General features: G+C 45.5%; 1 protein-coding gene across 7 annotated transcripts in view; it reads left to right on the top strand.

The window, feature by feature from the left end:
- Ctnnd2 (catenin delta 2) overlaps nucleotides 1–7588 on the top strand; it is an 813816-nt gene extending 806228 nt beyond the window's left edge. For all 7 annotated transcript variants that reach the window (XM_063257972.1, XM_063257971.1, XM_063257974.1 and 4 more), the window contains one exon: nucleotides 6408–7588. In XM_063257972.1, coding sequence (XP_063114042.1) covers nucleotides 6408–6668 — 261 coding nt within the window. In that variant the 3' untranslated portion in view covers nucleotides 6669–7588. The remainder of the gene's footprint in view (nucleotides 1–6407) is intronic.
- Nucleotides 7589–21306: the final 13718 nt, after the last annotated feature.

Here is a 21306-nt window from a genome sequence, read left to right as displayed (position 1 = left end):
GAAGAAAGCATTCATTGCCCATGGAGATGACCAGTAACGGGCACATGCAGTCCATATAAACCAAATAGAATGCTCTGAGTGTGCACTATGGCAGTGGAGGATGCCATTCCTCTGCCTCAGAGTCTGACTGCGAGTGTGTGAGTACACGGAGCCGGTTACAAGCGCAGGAGAGTCCGCTTGGCCCCACCCTCGCCCATCAAGCTCTTAGGCAGAGGTACTCAGCGGTTCATGCCTCGTTCAAGTTTGAGGAGTGCCTTAAGTGGGCACTTAAAGAACCAGCCTGTGTGTGTGTGTTTTACTCAACCAACATTCATTGACAACTCATTTTCTCTGTGATTCTGTGGGAAAGAGAAAAGCAAATAGCCTTTTCCCCCTCGTATTCCTTTCACTTGCAAAGTGGGCATCCTAGCAAGTGTGGCTTTTCCCAGCCGTTCCCACCAAACCACCCACAGGCCTGGCTCCCACGGGTGTCTTACACTGCAGCCATACCCCAGGGCAGCTGGGCTGAGGGGATAAACTCTAGTGCCAGGTCCCTGATCACCGTCGAAAAGACGAAAGGAAACGTGGCTGGAACAGAACCTCAGCACGCTGTGGGCCAGCAGCTACCCTACTCCGGCAGCTGGAAATGTCCTGTGTCTGGGAGAACTAAGGGTGGTCACTGAACTGTCCCCTCTACTCAGCTGTCCGCTCAGGAGATGGGATTGTCAGCAGAGGATTTAGCCTTCTGCCTCTCATTTTCCAATCCACGTTTAGCCACTCTGGGTGACATCTGGTGCTTGTGACCCCCTGGTAAAACCAAGGCCCTGTGGTCTGCTTGACGCACTGCTAACAGCTGATTGGCCACTCCTCAGTTCTGGCCTTTGCTTTAAGGCAGGGAAGCCAGTGAATAAATAACCTGGATCGCGAACACTAGAAAGGAGGTCATCAGGGTGGCCCCAACTATTTATATGCCAACATCCTGCCTAAATATAAAGCAAAGCAGACACAAATGTATTGGAGATGCCAGTTCCATCTATGGAATTGGACCATTTTTCTGGTAGCAGATACCGTGACATTCTATAGGTACAGTAAGCACACTGTCCCAGCTGTTAACGGGAGTTGTCAGGGTGTATTTTTGCATCTAGGAATGTAAGACTAGTCTTTAATCCCTGGGTAGAACGGAGGCCATCAACAAGTCAGGGTACTCCACGCCACTTTCTCTCCAGGGGTTCCTGCTATCTTGACATGGACAACGTTTGCTGAATGAAAACACAGCCCAGTGTGGCCCAGAGGCCTCTGACATCTCACAGGAGAGTCATAGTGGGTTCCAAAAAACTGCCACCTGTCTCAGTTAAGAGAGGAGTTGTAATGGCCCTGAGGAGCACATTCTTCAGAATATTCTGGGCACTCACTCAGATGATAATCAGTGCAGGGAGGTAGTTCTCCAGATTCAGGAATGAGCCCAGCCTAACATCTCTTTTCTCCATCCCCGACCTGCACTCAGTGAAGTCTAAGAAGGCTGTGGAAATGTGCCCAGGACTAGAACAAGTCCTGTGTCCCTTGCCAGTGCTTGGGAGGTGCTGGGTCCTGTGGTCATAGCTTAGTGTCACTGATGAGCCTCAAGGGGACCAGCAAAGGAGCTAGAGCCATTGGCCTGCTCACTGTATTCTAATGTCCGGCAGTATTTAAAATAGCCACTGAAGAGGAGTTTTTCTCCCTAAAAATTTCCAAGGAAATCATACCAGGCCAAGCACAAAGGAGAGGGCACTTTATAAAGACGCAATCTCATCAGAACAAACTCACTCTGCAAAACCAACATCATCAAGCTGGGCGTGGTGGTGCACACCTGTAATCCCAACACTTGGGAGACTAAGGCAGGAGGATCGCTGTGAATTCAAGACCAGCCTTGGCTACAAAGTGAGTTCACAGCCAGTCTGAACTGCACAGGGAAACCCTGTCTCAGTCACTATGCAGCACCCATCTCTCACTTCATAGTTCCACCCCCTGACCATGCCACCCAAGGGACCAGGCCTCCAGCACAGAGCGCTGGCATGCTGAACAGGAAATAAACCTTTAGAAGTCTTCTGTTATTGCATTAATGGAGTTGGAAAATCTTTGGATCTAGCCTTCATAACTTGGTATGAATGTGCTACTGTTGAGGGAAATTTTCAATGAAAGTAGCTTTAGGGAAACGGAAACACAGGACAGGCACAAACATTAACACACACACACACACACATACACGTGTGCTGCTGGTTGTCCTTCACCTTCCTGGCAAGAAGGCTTCGTAAGGTAAAGCCAGTGACTGCTCAGGCTCCTCGGGTGGCCAGGGCCTCTGTAGGTCCCAGCAGTCATCCAAATCCAGAAATACCCAGTGCTACACAGGAACATCATTCTGCTTCCTTCAAAGAAATCTGGCTTATGCAAACTGTGCAGTATTTTTAAATGCATTTTATTTTGAGCTGTGCTGCGGGGAGAGCTGATATTTGGGAGCATTTTGTCTGCCAACTTTTGAATGCTTGCAGATATTCCCTTAGAGAAATGTATAAGCTGCAGCCAGCATCTTCCCATTATGGCTATGTTTCTCCAGCTGACATTCACATCCCAGAAAGGGGGGCAAATTCAGTCCCTGCAGTCGTGGCAGCGCCATCCACCACCCCCCAAGGTGGCACCCTGTTCTGAGCACGTTCAGGTTGGGGGTGCCAGGCCTTGGGAGCGGTTGGTGTAGGCTCCTATTCACAGTGCAGATCAAGAAGGTAAGAGATTCAGAGTAAGCTTCTGCCCAGCTCCAAACATCCACCAGCCGGAGACAATGTATATGACAGTTTTGTCATATACATTTGTCATATACATTTTGTCATATACATTTGAATTTAGAAATTCAAAACAAATTGTCCTTAAAAATGAAACCCGCACCCACTCTGCAGGAGAGCCATGGCCTTGTGAGGGATTTCTCCTGGGACACCAGGGGCCCTCTAGTACTGCGTCCTCTGGGCAGAGACCAGCACAATCATGCATCTCTTTTTGGTCTCTTCATGCACAGATCTCCTTTCTTACCATAAAGCCTCAGATCAGTTGCATGAGTACTGGCCTCCAGGGTTTAGTTACCATGGTTTCGTTAGCATGGTAAAGGCAACGTGCGCCTTAGGATCAGCCCAAATGTACTCTAATTCCATCTTCACGACTCACCATGAAGTCCAGAAGAAGTTGCTTAACTGCTCCAAGCTTATGTTTATTCACATAAAAGTGGAAAGTGGATGGATAAATAGATGGATGAGTAAATGGGTGGATGGGTGGATGGGTGGATGGGTGGATGGGTGGATGGATGGATAACAAGGAAGGTAGACAGATGATACAGATATAGACATAAATGTATATAAATACACATGTGCAGTCCTTTGGGATTGAACAGGTTAAATATTAAATATGGTACCCAGTGGATGGGTGGAAAGGTGGATGGGTGGGTGGATGGATGGATGGATAAATGGAAGGATGGATGGATGATGATAAGGAAGGTAGATGATGCAGATATAGACATTTGCATATACACACACACTCACACTAGTTCAGCCCTTTGAGGATTGAACGGGTTAAATATTAAATATGGTACCTGCTGAAATTAAAACATAGTAGCTTCCAGTTGTGTCCCTGTGTATGTTTTCCTCTGGGTGTTCTGCACTTGAACAGCAGCCCAGAGTCAGAGTGGAGACCTCTACAGACACACAGCCCATTAAGAAATAGCAAACAGCGCCCCTAAGTGCACACACAGCCAGGGAGACCTGGTTTGAGCAGATGTAATAGATTAATTCCAAATGACCTGCTCCTCCCCAGACTCTTGGCAACAAAGGCCTATGCTCTGCAAACTTTTGCAGCAGCCTCATGCAATCAACCACCACTAGTAGACGTGCAGGACAAGCTGGACAGCTGTTGAGATGAAGTTCGCTACTTTGCAGAGCTGGTCGATTGTTAGTGTAAATCAATTACAAATAAAAGACGGGGTTTCACTTACTTGAGAGAAGAATTATGGGTGGTCCATTAGAGGCAATCACTTACACATACCACGCTAATTAAAAATCATTATTTATTAACTTGGGCCAATTTCTAGAGGAGTTTCCATGCTGAACCTTAGTTAAATTAATAGAGGATTACCAAGTCTGCTAGAAAGTGATCAAGCTGTATGTCTTTAAGAGTGTTTCATAACTCAGACCAGACCTCCTCCCCAGTGGCTGTGCTTTAGCAGAGCTTGGCGTTTCCCTAATTATCCACTAGCTGTGGGGCTCTCCCTCACCCTGCACCTTGGAAGGTTCTGCTTGCTTCAGAGGCAGGTAGTTGGCCAGGAAGCCAGAGGCCATCAGAAGAGAAAGAGAGGGTTCAGCCCCAAGATGCAGACTCTAATGAATATATTATCATCCCATGAACACTCTGCTTTACGCTGAAGCAGAGGGAATCTGTGACTCCACACATTTGAAAGGCGTCTGTGATCCCTTGAATCTTCTAGGTCCCTATATGAGACAGTAACTGGCAGAAGACAGGAGCATAAACTGGGAATCCTGTTAGCTGGGGACACCACATCATTCTGAGGAAACCCCCTCCCCAGTCAAAAGCGTCCTAACCCACAAGATCCTAGAGTTCAGTCCATTCCTGTATGAACCAAGTTACGGAACTCTGGTCCTCCAGTGTCACACAGGAAGATGTGGTGGAGGGGCCCAACCCCAGGGAAGCCTCAGACCCCATGTGCACAGGGAGATTAGAAGCAATGATGACTTCTTCCTACACTGGTAGGATGATGCCTGCACAATCATGAGGCCTTGCAGACCTTCACTGTTCCCTTTCAGATCATAAATGTGATACCAAAATAAATGCAGAGCAGGTGAAAATAAGCTACTCATGTTCCATAGCTTATCTAGTAAAATGGTTTCACTATTATGGCAAAGTCATGCCTCCTCAAAAGGTGAATCTCAGAATTACTCTTTGAATCACAGCTTGGTTCATACCACAGAGAACTAAAACAGAGACTCAGACATACTGGCACACCCATGTTTTGGTAGCATAAGTCACAACAGCCAAAAGGAAGAAGGAACACAAATGTTCATCCATGGATGAATGATAGACATGCAAGGGAATACCATTAAACTGTGGAAAAGGAGGTTCTGATGAAAGCTACCACACACACGAGCCATGATGACATTGTACTGAGTGAAGGCAGGCACATGACGACAAACACTGTATGACCCCACTTGCACGAGACTCCCAGATGGCTAAATTCAGAGCGACAAAAGGTAGAATGACTGTTGCCAGGAGATGCAGAGGACCATGGAGATTTGGGTTTAACATCTCCTTCCTGTGTGGGATGATGAGAAAGTCGTGGTCGTGGATGGTGGGGATGATTACCCAGTACCACAATCTTGGTTAATGCCACTGAGTTCCTTGCTTCAGGATGGCTCAAATGGTCAATTTTATGTTGTTTTACTATACCAGTAATAGAGAAAAAGATTATGCATCATGATAGTGTTTGAACCCAGGAACCAGTTCTCAAAAGGGCAGCGTGGTGCAGGTACACAAGGGGATACTCTTCAGTCATAAAAGAAAGGAAATTTGTCATCTTTTAACATGGATAGAATTAGAGCTCATTATGGAATAAGCCAGTACTGCATGCTATCCCCTGTGCGTGGAAGCTTAACAGTTGATTTTGTAGAAGTGGTGACTAGAATGACTGTCACTAGAGACCAGGAAGGGGGAAGGTCATGTCACAGGTACCAGAACCAACTGGACAGCAGGAGCTAGCAAGGGCTTTCTACAGCTCAGGAGGGCGGGCTTATGGCAACAAAGCCTCTTGGATGTTTTATGAAGATTCAGAAGAGGGACATTTGAAGGTCCCCAGCACAAAGAAATGACAAGTCCTGAAGGAGGCAGACATGTCAGTTACCTGATTCAAACATGATACATGGCATACACCGGTCAGATTATCTTGCCTCACTCCACAAGTGTGTGTAATTTAAAAACAAAATAAGATTAAGAAGGCACACATTGGTGGTATTCAGAGAATGGCAGGTGCAGGGTCATGGTCTGTCTTTTGATTTGGGGGGACACTGCTGGTGTGAGGGGCAGTGTTTGTTTTGCAGTCTTGAGGATTCAACCCATAGTCTTCATACTGAGCTATGTTTCCAGCTCTATTTTATTTTATTTTATTTATAATTTTTATTTTGAAATGTGGTCTCATTAAGTCTCTGAGTTGACCAGGCTGGGCTCAAGCTTGCAATACTCCTGCCTCAGCTTCCCACAGTGCTGGGATTACAGGTATGCACCACTACCCTGAGCTTCATGGCCTGTCTTTGAAGGAGGGCAGATCCATCTCCTCCTTTGAAGGAGGACAGAAGGAAGCCAGGTCACGGTGACCAGCTGACCACGTGTGGCCCTCTTCCCTGCAGGTGTCCGCACAGCCCGTCCCCCAGGAGCCCAGCAGGAAAGACTACGAGACCTACCAGCCGTTTCCGAATTCCACGAGGAACTACGATGAGTCCTTCTTCGAGGACCAGGTCCACCATCGCCCCCCGGCCAGCGAGTACACCATGCACCTGGGCCTCAAGTCCACCGGCAACTACGTCGACTTCTACTCGGCTGCCCGTCCCTACAGTGAACTGAACTATGAAACGAGCCACTACCCGGCCTCCCCCGACTCCTGGGTGTGAGCAGCCGGGCACAGGGCGCTCCGGGAACCGTGCATGTGCATGCATACCACGAGACATTTCTTTTTCTTTTCCTTTTTCTCCCTGCGAATTTAGTTTGTTAAGCCTGTTCCATAGGAAGGCTGTGATAACCCGTAAGGAAATCTTAAAGCGCTATTGTAGAGAGCAAAATGCCTCAAGAGTTAACTCGGTGATGCATAGAAAGCTAAAGCAATCCAAAATGTGACAGTGCGCGACACCTTTCTAGTTTGAGCTGTAGCGTGTATAAAGTGCTTTCTACTGAATGTGGCAGCCGGGAGGAGAGAGGGACAGTCGGGGTGGCGGGGTACAGAGGTTATCATTAAGCACAAGACAGAAGAGTTTACACACTTTGTGGGGACGGCTTCTCACGCTTTGTTTACTCTCTCCATCCGTTGTGACTAGGCTTCAAGTTGCATTGAGCTTCCTCTGTACAGCAAGACGTTTCTTGCCTTTTGTTAATGCATTGTTGTAAAGTATTTGATGTACATTACAGATTAAAGAAGAAAAGCGCATTGTGTATATTACACCAAGGCTGTCGTGTTTCCTCATCTATGGCTCTAAATATTGCTTCAGTTTCAGACTTTTGAAAGATGTATGGATTTCCACTTTTCCTTTTCTTTTCTTCCTCCCAGGATGTTTTAACACAGAAGAAAACAGGAAAAAAAAGGATATTTAGCAGTATTGTTCGTTCTGATGTGTGAATTTGTTTGTGGCAACTAAAATCAAGGCATTCAGCAGTTTCTGCCAGTTAACATACATCATTCCACACTCCTTGTCAATGAAGTGCTTTTTCACTGCCTACAATTTTAGATGTAGATATTTGAAATAGATTTTTTCATTTATACCAGTTTTCTTTATGATGATACAGTGTTAAAAGAAAATAAATTACAATTGATCTGTCATCCATATTTGCAAAGAATGTCTATTTCCAAGGACCTATCCTACTAAACACACATTCTTGCTTGTGCGTCTGTGCGTGTGTGGGTGTGTGTGTGTGTTCACGTATGTATAAAAACGACCTCTGTGGGATCTTACTTTGATAGAAGCGATTTCACTTGCTGGTCATCCTGTACAAACTCTGTTTTCGGTTTTTAGTATCAATGTATACCGGTTTGTTCCTTTTGTACTGTATCTAACCTTCTGACCATCTAGTGACTCAGGATCTTAGGCCAGTCAAAGTGAGGTTATAGGATTCTCACGGTCACACATCTTGGATTCCCCACTCTTCCTGCAGGTCAATTCCTGTCCACATTTTCCCCCCACACACTACATGGCCAACTCAGTAATTTCACTTTGGGCCCAATTACTTGAAGTATCCACAGAAAATGTAAACTGCTCACCTCACTCACCCCACACTCCTTTGTTCATGTGTCGGGGAGCAGTTAAACAGTTATGGACTAGATGATTAAAATTGAACTTGAAGCTAATGTTAGACTAGAGGTTACCAGAGCTAAGAAATAAGGCTAACCATGTCAAAGAACACGGGCTGTGGGTAAATTAGCTTTGCTCTTTAGATGCGAGTGACTGAGGCCAATAGGTGCCTAGTAAATGTGAACTGTTAATGGAAACAAAATAAAACAAATAAATAACAAAAGAAACCGGCTGCCATCTTCCTTTAAAACTTGTTCCCCTTCCCTCTTTGTAGTGTGATTCCAACTCAGAGGCTGACAATGATGGTCAGTCTCCAAACTAAATAACAGTATACTCTATTCATGCAAATCTTCAGAAGTATGAGGTTAATAAAGCAACAGAAAGAAATTTACATGTGAGTTTTCCTGCAAATTACATGCAAGTTGCACCTCCTTGCTTTGTTTACTATGGGATCTCCTGTTTGTGGTTCTCTCAAAGACACACTCTCAGCCTTCTAGAGGGAGATAAATATGCAACATTGGGGACAGAGTTTGCACCACCTCTGTGTCACAGACTCCAACAGTCAAGTTCATGGAGGCAGAGAGCATGGAATAGACATCACTTAATCTGTCTCCTAGTAGCTGCTTAAACCTTCCAAAGGTGAGCAACAGAAAGCGTTCCTTACTCAGAGTTGTGCCTGGGGGATTGATGCCCAGCCTGAGAAAGCCTTTCCTGTTACCTTTATGATTTGGACTCTCGATGCATGGTCCACATTAGCAACTCTTGGACAGCAAGGATGTCTTTGCTGGCCATGATTCTGGGAGGGTGGATCGTGCAGGTGGTGATGCACTAAGTCAGCCGGGAGCCTCTGGCGGCAGGGGTTGAGGAGGAGAAAGAAAAGTCAGTGGTTGTAGTCATTCAAGCCAGTCTTTTCCTTTCTTCTTATGTACATCCTCATAGGTAGGCAAAGGGCAGATGGAAACAGAGAGAAAGGGAGAAGATTGATGGTAAATAAAGGCAGGAAGGGAGAAAAGGAAGGAAAGGGGAAAGGATGAAATATGCTCAGTAGGTGAAAAAAAAAAAAAACAGATACCTGAGGCTTTTCCTGAACTGTGAAATGGACTTGAAGTCCCCTTAGCAAAAAAGGCTGCTGAGCTAGTGATTTACTGTGTAATGTGGGATGTACGGGATAAATGTCCCAAGTGGCAAGAAACCTTTCTCTGGTTTTGCTTTCGCTGTGCTGATAACTGAGCTCCCTCTCTGAGGTGGCTGCCTCCTAGATCTACATAGGCATCCAGACCCTGGGACAGCCTACTGAGATGAGAAGGGGTTTTTTGAGAACGGAAGGGAAAATAATTGAAATTTTCAATTTAGTCCTTATGGTCCATAATAAATAGGCCCAATGCACTCAGTAAGATGTAAAATCGGGATATCATTATGAAAAATCATATGCATTCCTTTTATATGACACTGCTACTCACCAGGGATCGATTAAAGAACACTTAAACTATACTAGTAGGGCTAATATTAACATTTTAAATAAATCTTTAATGCAGTTCATTTGTAAGACCACACATTAATGCTTCGGTCCTCACTGGCAATCATACTTTAGAAAACAAAGCTTCAGGTTTAATACAAGTGACCCTGATGTCACATCACACTTAGTGCCAACCAAGATGAAGGTAAATAAACGCTGACCCATTCCACATGAGTAAGATCACACAGTGGGAAAAGCTGCTTTACACCAACCAGCACCAAAACACTCAGTGTAACTGGACTGTCTCGTTTCTCTTCGTTGCTCTTCCTTAATGTCTGACACCATCCCTCTTGTTTCTGGGAACTGTGTCCCAAGACGTGAGTCTTGGCTGTCTGCTGATGCTTCGTATTCTCACCTGGGCACAGAGAAATCAGGTAACTCCTCCCTGGGGAAGCATTGTTTACAAAAGAGTCCCTCAGCTGCTAAGGTCTCGTCCAGTTAATACAAAAACTCTGGATGGTCAGTTCACCTCCATCTGAGATGTCAGAGGGAGAAGACCAAGCAGGATGCTGAACTGATGGCTAACCTCGCCTGTTACCCTGCTCTCAAGACCAGAGGCTGGGCTGGGACTGCTGTGTGATACTGGGAGAAAAGAAGTCAAGCAATAAAGGGACACATGGTGATTTAGAAAAGACCAAAGCCTGCAGACCCCAGCAGCATTTTCTGGGCCCCTCAAAACTGTGGTCCAGACATCAGGGCTGAAACTCATGCTGAGTAACCAGGTAACATGACCTCACTAATCCTGGCCTCTCAAAATTCCCAACTCTCTAAAACCAAGAGGTATTTCATAATCTGGTCTGGCTCCCAGTCTCTCCCAGCCTCAGGGCCCCTGTTTATCGTGCCACGTGTGGTATTTCTCTAACATTGTATGCTGGGCATTAGTGTTACCCAGACTGTGCTCAGAAGTGATAGAATTTGTGCTGCATGCTGTATTATCTCAGGAAAATCTTGAAATTGTTCAGTTCAGTTTGCCTCCAATGATTTCCAACAGGACACTGGTGAGTTTTCAATAATAGAACAGCATGTTTAGGGGCCCCAAGGGCTTGTTGACGTTTTAGAGCAATTTCTTTCCTGTAATCAGACCAGGGTCTTCATTAAAGTGTACCTCAGAGAGGGTTCTGGTTTTTGTTTTGTTGTTTGATTGTTTGTTTGTTTTCGGCTGGGGAAGGGGCAAGATGTCTGACATATATAACTTGAAAGAGAAACGGCTTATTTGGGCTCATGGTTTCAGTGGGGTCAGTTCATGGTGTGCAGGGCTCCAAAGCACAAACTGCATGGCAGAGGAGCCTAGGGGAGAAAAGCTGCTCAACTCATGGCATCAGGGAAGCACAGAACAAGTAAAGATCCAGAGAGGAAGAGGCAGGGGACCAGCAACAGTCCCCAGGATCACACCACTATGATCCACCCAAACACATTCAGAAGCATGATTTCCTAATCTAGGCATCTCTCAAACCAATCAAACTGACAATCAAGATGAATTATCCTGATAGACGAGAGAGTCTTGCAGCTATCACTACACCTTGATGCAACCCAGCACTTGATACCCTGGAGAGTTACACAGCAAGGGGATTCTGGGTTGTGCTGGGTTCACCTGCTCCAAGAAATGAAGAGACAGAACCTCTGTTTGCTCATAAATGATAGCTAACGATGTTCCAAGCAGTGGACCGTGCTGATTTCATCTCATGCAGCAGCTCTGTGAGTGACTCTCACACAGACAACCAGCTCCAAACCAGTTAGGCATACACCAGGCTCAGTCTCTTCCTCCGTTCACTAGTAGGTAACTTGCCTTGACCTGAAGTCTCATCAGCTATAGAGCATGAAGGAGGAAGGAAATCTCCCAGGTCTCCCAGTGCAAGAGGAAATGCTGAACTTAGTTTCAAGTGAAGCTTTGTCCTCATAGACTTACCATGTGTTTTTAACACAGACTTCAGTAATGATCATATTAAAGCCCATCACACGTCTTTAAATTTTTTTAAATTCTTGGTTACCAGTGTCCTCAGGAAGCTGAAGATAAAAACCCTCTGTGTTGTGGTACTTTGTAATAGAATAAGGGACATAAAACTCCAGTTTTATGTGGTGCTAACAATTTGTTACAGAAAAAAGAAGCTATGCATACTGCTCAACAGCAGAGATTTCCAACCAATGCATTCTTGATTTTGGGGGGCTGGACAATTTTTTAAATTGGAAGGGACACCCAAATTCAAAACTGGGCATCTGAGATTTATATGCACTTCTCAGATGAAGAACTATAAATGGCAAATAAATATATGAAAAACATTTGACATCACTGGTCATCCAATAGATGCAAAGTACAACAGCATTGTGATTCCATCTCACCCAGAAAGAATGGCTACTATCAAGAAATCAACCAATAACAAATGCTGCCAGGGATGTGAGGAAAAAGTAACCCTTCTCTACTGTTGGCAGGAGTGTAGACTGGCGTAACTACTGTGGAAATCAGTGTGGAGGCTGCTCAAAAAACTAGCATTAGAAATTTCATTCAACCCAGCTCTTCTCCTTCTGGGTGTTTTCCCAGAAGGATTAAAAACATTATGCTACAGCATGATATATGTGCATGCATGTTTATAGAAGCACAATTTGTAATAACTAAATCTGGGAAACAACCCAAATGCCCATCGACCAAGAAATGAGTGGAAAAGGTCTGGTATTTTTATATAATAGAGTACTGCTCAGCCATAAAAAAGGATAAACTCAAGGTTTTCATAGGTAAACAGATACAACTAGAGACTATACTCATAAATGAAATAAATCAGACTCACATGTGTAAACATTGTCTCCCCAGTATAAGAAACTGAAAGAGTAGGGGCTGGGGATTTAGCACAGCGGCGTAAGTGCCTGCCCTACAAGTGCACAGTCCTGAGTTCAATCCCTGGTACTAATAAAAAAAAAAAGAAACTGAAAGAGTAAATAAGATACAAAAGGTACAATAGATATTGTGAAAGGGAAAAAAACTGCTCAGAAGGCAAGAACAACTGGGATGGGGAAAGGAGAAAATGAAGGGAAAAGAAAAAGAAAAAATATATGTACATTCAAGGTAGCTAAGATAATTATGCTACTAATTTCTTTTAGTTCATTGCAAAGATAGTTTGTGATTATATCATTTGATCAATTATGCATGTCTATATCTTGTAACCTGAGCAACTACTTTGAAGATAACAACACACACTATATTGACCATTGTTAATTTCCTATTATCCTATTTTGAAACTCTGTATCATTGTTTCTATTATTTTTTCTCTTTTAAATAAAAAAATAAAATAACAATAAATAAACAAACAAATAAACGGGGGGACCAGGGTTGAACTGTTATTTGGTGCTCAGAGGACTCATCAGCACCTTCCCGCTCCCCACTTGTCACCTAATCACACCACCCCATGCAGCTTGATGATAAAAACCGTCTCCAGATACCACCACATGTCCTCTGGAGAGAGGGCAAAGTGGGCCTAAGGTGAGAGCCATTGCTTCAGTCCATGACAGGTGCCAGCCACAATTGCGAACAGGAGAGAAGAAGGTGCATTCCTGGCTGGACAACCTGGGAGCACAGTGCAAAGGAGAGAGTTCCACCAGGACCTGAAGACTTGATAGACTGCCAATAGGGGCCCTTCCAGAACAAGGAAGGAGAACAGAGGAAGGAGATGCAAGAAGCACTGAAACGGGACAGGAAACAGTGTGGAATAGTTTTTCTTTCAAATTAGGAGCAAAAGAAGTGTGAAGGGAAATGGGTCAGCTGGAGGCCACTGAAGGCCACATTATGGAAACTTTGACAGTTTTTCTTTCTTGGTGGGTGGTTTTGTCAACACACCTCAGGCAATTTTGAAGGAAACCATATTTCCTCAGTGTCATTTTTAATCTACAAACTGGAAACCCACACCTGAAGCCTTTTACATTCTTGTGATTACCATGAGATAGACCTGCTAATCACAGCAGATCTACAAATGCTTTCAGTTCAACTAATGAGGTATCCTGAGAACCACATTTTTGAGTATGGCTATTGGTGCCTACACAATGTTTTACTTGTATTTCATCATCTGTGTACTTCACAGCATCTTGTGGCATTTTGTCTGTTACAATTCCCAGCACCGAATGACATTCTGTCCAATAGGTGTCACCTCTGCAAAGATCCTCACTGTATTTTTGGATGTAGTTTGAACATCAGATCATTCCACTTGGTTGCTTGACCAGTCTGACTGGTCAAATATGTGCCAACATCACTGTTTACTTTGTCATCTGAATCAGGGAGGCCTCATGCCCTGTGTCTGTAACAGTATATTCTTGCTCCACTTCCTGTCACAGGAAGTTTGGCTCACATGCCCAGCATCACCATCCATGCCCAAGTCACCTGATGATTAACTTCTGATCTCCAAACTTACAAATCTAGTTTTCCATGTGCCGTCGTACTGAATTGGGCTACTTCTACCATCCCACACCTTGCCATTCATCTGCCAAGTGAATGAACGCACAGGTGAGTTCCTGCTGTTCCTAAGCTCAGCTACAGTGAGCCACACCCATACCATTATTACATGAAAGAAGCATGGTGTGGGTATATTTTATCCCTCATGATGCTCAGGTAAATATATGCATGAACCCAAGAACTGTTAGAGAGGGTATAATATGGGAAACAATTCTAATCTGACACTTTTGTGCAGGTGCACACACCTTGCCAGTTGCTGTGCCAAGTGGGTAAACACAAAGATTGCTTCTTGTATTCCCCCAGATGCAGGCTGTGGAGATGCACAGCTGCCTACTATTCTACTAAAGTGCACATGTACAGCAGAAAAGTGTCACATGGGTTTTTGTGACCTAATGTGCCTCTGGGTTAAGATTCTGCTGTGACTTCCCAATACAGGAACATGGACTGAGCTCACTCCTCAGCTCAGTGAGGTGCTGTCTACCAGCTCACTTGGGGAGTCTGCCCACCCCACATCCTGCTCTACACATGCCTGTCACACTGGTCCTAGTGCATGGATTTCTCTTGCAGATTTGCATGCTTAGCTCCCTAACTCACCCCCATCCACTGCACAGGCTGCCTAGGCTGTGCAAAGCCTGACCCTTGATGGTGGCACCACTGTGCTTCCATTCGGGAAGTGCTTAGTTACACCTGCCCACACCATCAACACAGTTCCCTCAGCAGAGAAGCCAGGGGTCCATTTATTAAGGGCTGTGAGGAGTCAGCATGCTCCCTACCTGAGTGTGATAGATCATTACCAGCCTGGTCTCAGAGGCCTGCAGGCAAATGAACCGGCCTTCATACAAATTCAGTGCAAATCTTTGGCCTTGTTACTATTATAGGCAGCTAAGTTAAGTAGAAATATGATAGGCAGTCAAGCAGGGCTGGGCCCTCAAAGGAGTCAGTGCAGAAGACAAGAGCACATTACCACTGTGGCGGGAGGTGCAGCTGTGGAAGGCCAGGCCTCGAGATAAAGACGGAACAACTAAGCCTACATAACTCCCCAAGGGATAAACAGTCATTACTCTGAGTAGGCATCAGTCGTTTGGGTACGTGACCGGGACCTCCTGGCCCATTTCTTCCAAAAGAGGTCCTTGTTCTTTCCACATGCCCTTGCCATGTCTTGCTTTCTCATCAGATCAGTGTCATCTAAGAGACAACACTTGCAAACTTACAGCTTAATCATAGTTTTGTCCCATGTGGTACCCAAAACTTCCGTGTGCCCAGCTTGTTATTTTGCTCTATAAAGTGGAGCCTGCAGCAACCCACTTTCCGGGTCCCCTCCTGTCTGTTTTGGGAGCTGTCTTTCCCTCAGTAAAATTTCCTACTTCCGGTGTTCCTCAGAATGCATTCTTCAGTTTTGGAAGCACAAACCTGGTATATCAGATGTCTAGCAGGTTGGGAGTATGATATTTCCCTGTATCATCTGAGGTCCTATACCATTGCTACTTCATATAAACGACCTCAGTTAACTCGTGACCACTGCCAAAAGTGTTATGGTACTTATGACTACTGGTATACACTGCTAACTCAGTTCTCAAAGATAGAGTTAAAATCATACACACAAAATTCAGGTCAAGACTTATTCTGATTATCAGTTGCTCTCTAACCAACCACCCCTAAGAATGTTCAGGATTTTCCAACCCAGCCTGGGCTCCGTGAGACAATCTGGTTTTGCTTATTTCACAATCAACTATCCAGCTCTGGGGCTGAAAGCCAGACTCGTTAAAGACACAGTGACTTCAGGGCAAGGCGCTTGGGCTGGGAAGATGGAGCGGCTGACGCAGAAGCCACTGTGACTTCCCAGGCATCCTCTGAGGTTGCTCAACATGGCAGGTCGGCAGGGAGGCTCCGGGGTGGTGACCATCTTACACATGACCTCAGGGCTCCCCAGAGCTGCGTCTCACGACAAGAAACCCGTCCCAGCAGTTAGGACGCAGACCTTCAGCAACACAACTGGCAGCCAAAACAGACTCAAGCCTCAGCGTGGCTTTGCCTCAAAGCCCCAGCATCTGAGGTTCAAACACCTCCTTGAAAGACAATCATAAATCATAGAAAACGCATGCAAAATTGCTGCCGAAAGGTCATACATGTGCTTGCTCAGCACATCAGTGTGAAAGGGACCACTGGGACTCATCTGGTCATATACTGAAGTCCTAACCCCAACCCCTCAGCATGCGACCTTATAAAATTACCTCTAAAGAGGTAGTGAAGGTAAAATCAGGTTAGTGGGGTGGGCTGTACCTCACTAGCACTGATGTCCTCGTCAGAAGGGGAGAAGTGGACACTGCGGGAACAGACAGAAGCAGTGAAGAGATGGCCCCGGAGAGGACTGCAAAGGACACCAGCCCTAACAGCATCTCGGTTCCAGACTTTGGCTCCCTGTGCTGTGAGGAACTTAACTGCAAACTTCCGCTGCATGAGAGCGACTATGCAGACAGAGCTTCGTTACCTCCCCCAAGAAAACTGTCATAGTGACTCTCTGAATCCAATCCAGCTAGGAAATTTCCCTAACAAAACACCACCAAGCACTTGATCTCTGTTTTGTTGGGGCTCCCCCTAAGGCAATGAGGCTCCACCACACTGACAGAGCCCTCCTGACTCAGCCTCTCTGAGGAGAAGGCAGGCCAGTGCAGGTCACCCACATTCTCCCATGAGCAAACCCTTTCACTAGGCCTCTGTTCTTTTCAAGGGCCAGGTCTTTCCTAAAGATCCCAAGAATCTGTGAAGGTTCTCTCCAGTCCCCTTTGGGGAAAGCAGAAGTGTGGCAAGGGTGACAGACAAGGTAACTTTCCTACCTGTGGGAAGGAAATGCTTTCACTTTTCATATTAAATTAAATATGCCCCCCCACCCCCCACAAAGAATACTACACAGCCGGTTCAGAACGGATGCTTATGTGGAAATAGGTCCCTAAAGACATAATCAAGAGAGGGGATGAGGTCATAGGACCTGAGGGTGGGTCCGTAATCCAGTGAGCATGACTTTATAAAAGACAGAGGCTCAGTTAAGACAGAGACAGGGCTCAGCATGTGCCTGGGTTAAGGCGTGCATGCAGATGAGTGAAGCACAGTCGGTGGGGGGGGTCTGTGGGTGTCTCCAGGTGTTGTAGGTCACACCAACCACCAGGCTTGCAGCCTGGATGGAACAGAGGGAAAGAGGAAGGAGGGCGGCAGGTGTTGGAGAGCCCCAGGTATCTTGAATGGGTGCATATTTTCCTGCCCTCACCTTTGGACATTAGTGTCCAGCTCCTCCAGCCCCGCACTGCGCACTCACACCAGCAGCTCTCCAGGGCGCTTCTGGGCCTTCAGCCTTGGGCTGGCACTCTTGGTCCCTCTTGTTCTGGGGCTTTCTGATTCTTGGGCTGAGCAGTGGCTGGGTCCTTCGGGTCCCCGGGGTACAGACACCCAAGGTGGCCTCTCCCACCCCTCATCCTGTAGTCCGTCTACTACAGCTCCTCGCATGATTACACATACATGTTCTATTGCTTCTGTCCCTCTGGAGAACATGAACCAAATCATGGACTGCAGGCAGCCACCAGCAGCTGGCAGGAGGCAGGGAACAGATTCTACCTCAGATCCTGCAGAAGGGAACAGCCCTGCCGATGCCTTCATTTCTGACTTCTGGCCTCCAGAATTGTGAAAGAATGTATTTTTGTTGTTTAAAGCCACCAAAACTGTATTAATGTGTTATGGCAGCCCTGGGAAACTAATATACTTTGTTTAGATAAGATTGTATCTCCTTGAGTCTGACATAATTCTTGATCTTTCAAGAATCTTGTAGTTCTCACCCAGCCTTCTCTTGTATATCACTTATGGACAGGCTGTTAGTCCTGCAAGGGAAACTTAACCCTTATGGGCAAGAACGCTTTCCTAGTGCTTCCACTTAACTGCTTACGAAGGTCCAAACCAATCCCCTCCGCTCTACCCACACCAACCACAGGCTGCTTGCACCTGCCGAGTTCCACCTGATGTAAGTGAAACCCTTTGCTCAAATTCTCTTGGTGCCACCAGACAACTTAAATAACAAACAGAGAAAGATTCTCCAAGGAATAAGCACAGCTGTGGGAATACATGGGGGCATAACCAAGGAGTCGCAGGAAGAGTGTTAGAGGTAAAATGAAAAGGGTTCTGTAAGTCATTGTGAAGCAGCTGCACTCAGTCAGGATACTTACTAACAAGAGTAGCAGGCAAACAGGATTAGACGGGTAATTGCCAGCCAGTTAGCCTTGGAAAAGTAAGTTCATGGATGGTTGTGGTGGTGATTGTGCGAGGATATGGCCCTGGCACAATCTTTTGCAAAAGTTCATGATCAACTTTTTAGTCCTCTGATAGTTCTTGTTATGAAGCACATGTGCATGAGGTCTCCTTCCTCAAGTCTCAGCTTCATTTATTTCCTGATAGAGCTGGACACAAGTGGCTCCATTCTTTTTCTGACAACTTTTACAATAAACAGTCATCAACTTCAACATCCAAGCCAAATTTTTGGGTAAGGAGGTCCCTCTTGCTTTTGCAGGAGGTCCATACAACACTCACAGGAAGAAGGCAGCTCTGGGGAGAACCAGAATGGGAAGACGAACATTCATGGAAAGCAGTGGACTCGGAGAAGCCTTCCTCCAGCACGTTGGCCACCAGCATTCTGCCTCATGGGCACCAACAGACTCACCTGCTTCCTCAGAGTTCATCATAAACATCTCCACAGGTCACTAGGTCCAGCAGGGGTCAGAAAGAGCAAGCACAGTGATGATAATCACCTTGTTTGATGACAGCACTATAACTTCCGCACTATTTCACTTCAGCCTTAACCCAGTTCAGAGCAGGATTTGACAGAGTTAACTTAATTATCAAACAGGTGGCAGCCTAAACGTGCCATTAAAAAGCAAAACTCTCATGAATCTGCCTTCTGTTCCGGTTCCAGCCCTCGCTGATCATGGGATCCACTTGCTGCAGTTGGAAGATATGTTAGCTATTCATCACTGATTAAGCTTGTGACACCTCACAGGGAACAGAGTAAGACGCAGCTGTGGTTTTAAAGATGCCATCTCTAAACTGAACGCAGCCAAAAATATCAAGTGGATTTTTCTGGTCAGTACGTCCTTGATGTAGCAAAACCAGATGTCCTGGGCTCTAAGAAAAGATCTGTAACTAGGAAAAGCTGTGGCTCTGTGCACGGAAAAAAGGACAAGGAGAAGCTAGGTTGGTGTCACATTAAACAGTGACAGTAAAACCAAGGAGATGAGCGTTTCTCTTGGGAACCGCATCTGTCACCGTTCTTTTGTTGCATGTGACTAAAACCCTGACCCAGACTGCAGGAAGCAAAATGGAATTAGGTGACGCATGGAAATGAAAACTCTAGGGCTCATTAAGCTTCAGACTGGGCTGGATTCAGGGAGCAGCGTTGTTCGGGGCTTGCTTCTCTTTAGCACTCAGCTCCATCTCCAGCTGCCCTGAGTTTAAGCTGAGTTCAGATATGATAACATCTCCAGGAAATATGGCCCCTCAGCCTGAATGCATTAAGCCAGGATAACTCCAAGAAACTTTGGCGAAATTCTCAGGTATCTCAGTAGTGGTTAGGAAGTCACATGCTTGTTACTGATGGAAAAACAGGAAGTGATGAAAACACAAACATTTCTTTAAACAATTAACAGGCACCAAGTACTATTCTGTACACATTGCTGTGCATTTTAAAAGTGATCTTCAAAACAATTCATGAGAGAGGTTTGATCTTTCTGGTCCTACGATCAGGAAAGAGAATCTCAGTGTAATAAATCATCTAAGGTCACAAAGCAAGTGGTGGCACTGGGAGAATAATGCTTACACTTGAGTTAGACTGGAGCTTAGAGCCACCTAATCCAAAGAAGAATCAAGTATATGGCATCCTTGACAGCCCCGCATGGTGATGCACACCTGTAATCCCAGCACCTGGGAGGCTGAAACAGGAGGATTGCTGTGAGTTTGAGGCCAATCTCAGCTACATGGTGAAGTCAAGGTCAACCTGAACAACACAGTGAGACCCTGTCTTAAAAAAAATACTTGACAGATGTCAGACATTCACCCGGCGGCTGCTCACAAACATCCAGAGATATGCAGGAAGTTAACTCAACCAAATCAATAGCATAAATAGCAAGACAGTTGCCCCCTGTATTGAACTTGTGTCTGTACTGCCTTCAGTTTCTTTCTCCAGGTCTCTCAGAACTTGAGCCTGATTCATTTCTTTTAGTTTGTTCAATCTTTACATCACACTCTCAGGGCATCCTAAGCTTGAATCAGCTAAACAGCTAGGTCTTTTTAGATTTGGGGAGCTTCGACTATTTGTTGTAGTGTTTGCAGCTGTGAATTACTACCATCAGACCTCTCTCTTACAGCTATGTCTCTTTTAGTGCTGAGAGCAGAAGCAGTGTCTTCACACTGAGCTACAGACCCAGCTCTTTTTATTTTTCATTGTAAGACAAAGTCTTACTAAGACATGAAGTTGCCCAAACTGGGGTAAAACTTGAAATCTTCCTGCCTGAATCTCCCAGAGAGCTGGGATTACAGGTCCATCTGTCATTTGATCTTGGTTATTGCTTCTGTTTCTCATTTGGATCAACCCTGCCTATTTGCACCTTGGCTGAGTGTTGAGGTAGCATCAGTGCACCAAGCCTACCACTCTGGACCTTCACGCAGGTCCATGTTCTGTAGGAAATTGCCTACTCAGGGATCCAGAAGTCTAGGCAACTTTTCAGAGCCAAACATTTTGTAAGCAGAGACTATTGCTCACATTTCCACTTACAGGATGGAGAAGCCAAGTGCTCCTTACTTTGTAAATATTCTCACATTTTTACTGGCAACAATAGCTACATCAAACATGTAATAGCATCTCAGTCTTGTCACAGCTGTCTGACCTCTGAAGTGGACTTTTAAACTGAAATGTTGTGTCTTAGTCTCTTGGGACTGCTGCACACATCCTGGCTGGCTTAAACAATGTGCATTTATTTCTCACAGTTCTGGAGGTCAGGAAGTTCAAGATAAAGGCTCCAGCAGGCTCCATATCTGATGAAGGGGCTACATGCCAGTTTGTGGATGGCCATCCTCCTGCTGTGTTCTCCTCACATTGTGGAAAGGGAGAAGAGAGATCCCTTGGGTATCTTTCATGAGAGCACCCTTATGATTTGAATGTGTGCCCCAAATTTCATTTGTTGCTAATCCACCAATTAATATGCTGATGCATTCAGAGGTGGGATGTTTGCTAGATAAATTAGGATGAGAGATGTCATCAGGCTGAGACA

Source organism: Cavia porcellus, unplaced genomic scaffold (assembly GCF_034190915.1).
Source record: "Cavia porcellus strain 051 isolate PalLab524CR breed Dunkin Hartley unplaced genomic scaffold, mCavPor4.1 scaffold_11, whole genome shotgun sequence".
NCBI classification, from domain to species: domain Eukaryota; kingdom Metazoa; phylum Chordata; class Mammalia; order Rodentia; family Caviidae; genus Cavia; species Cavia porcellus.
The sequence above is the reverse complement of the archived record's forward strand: the minus strand, read 5'-3'. Positions and strand labels throughout refer to the sequence as shown.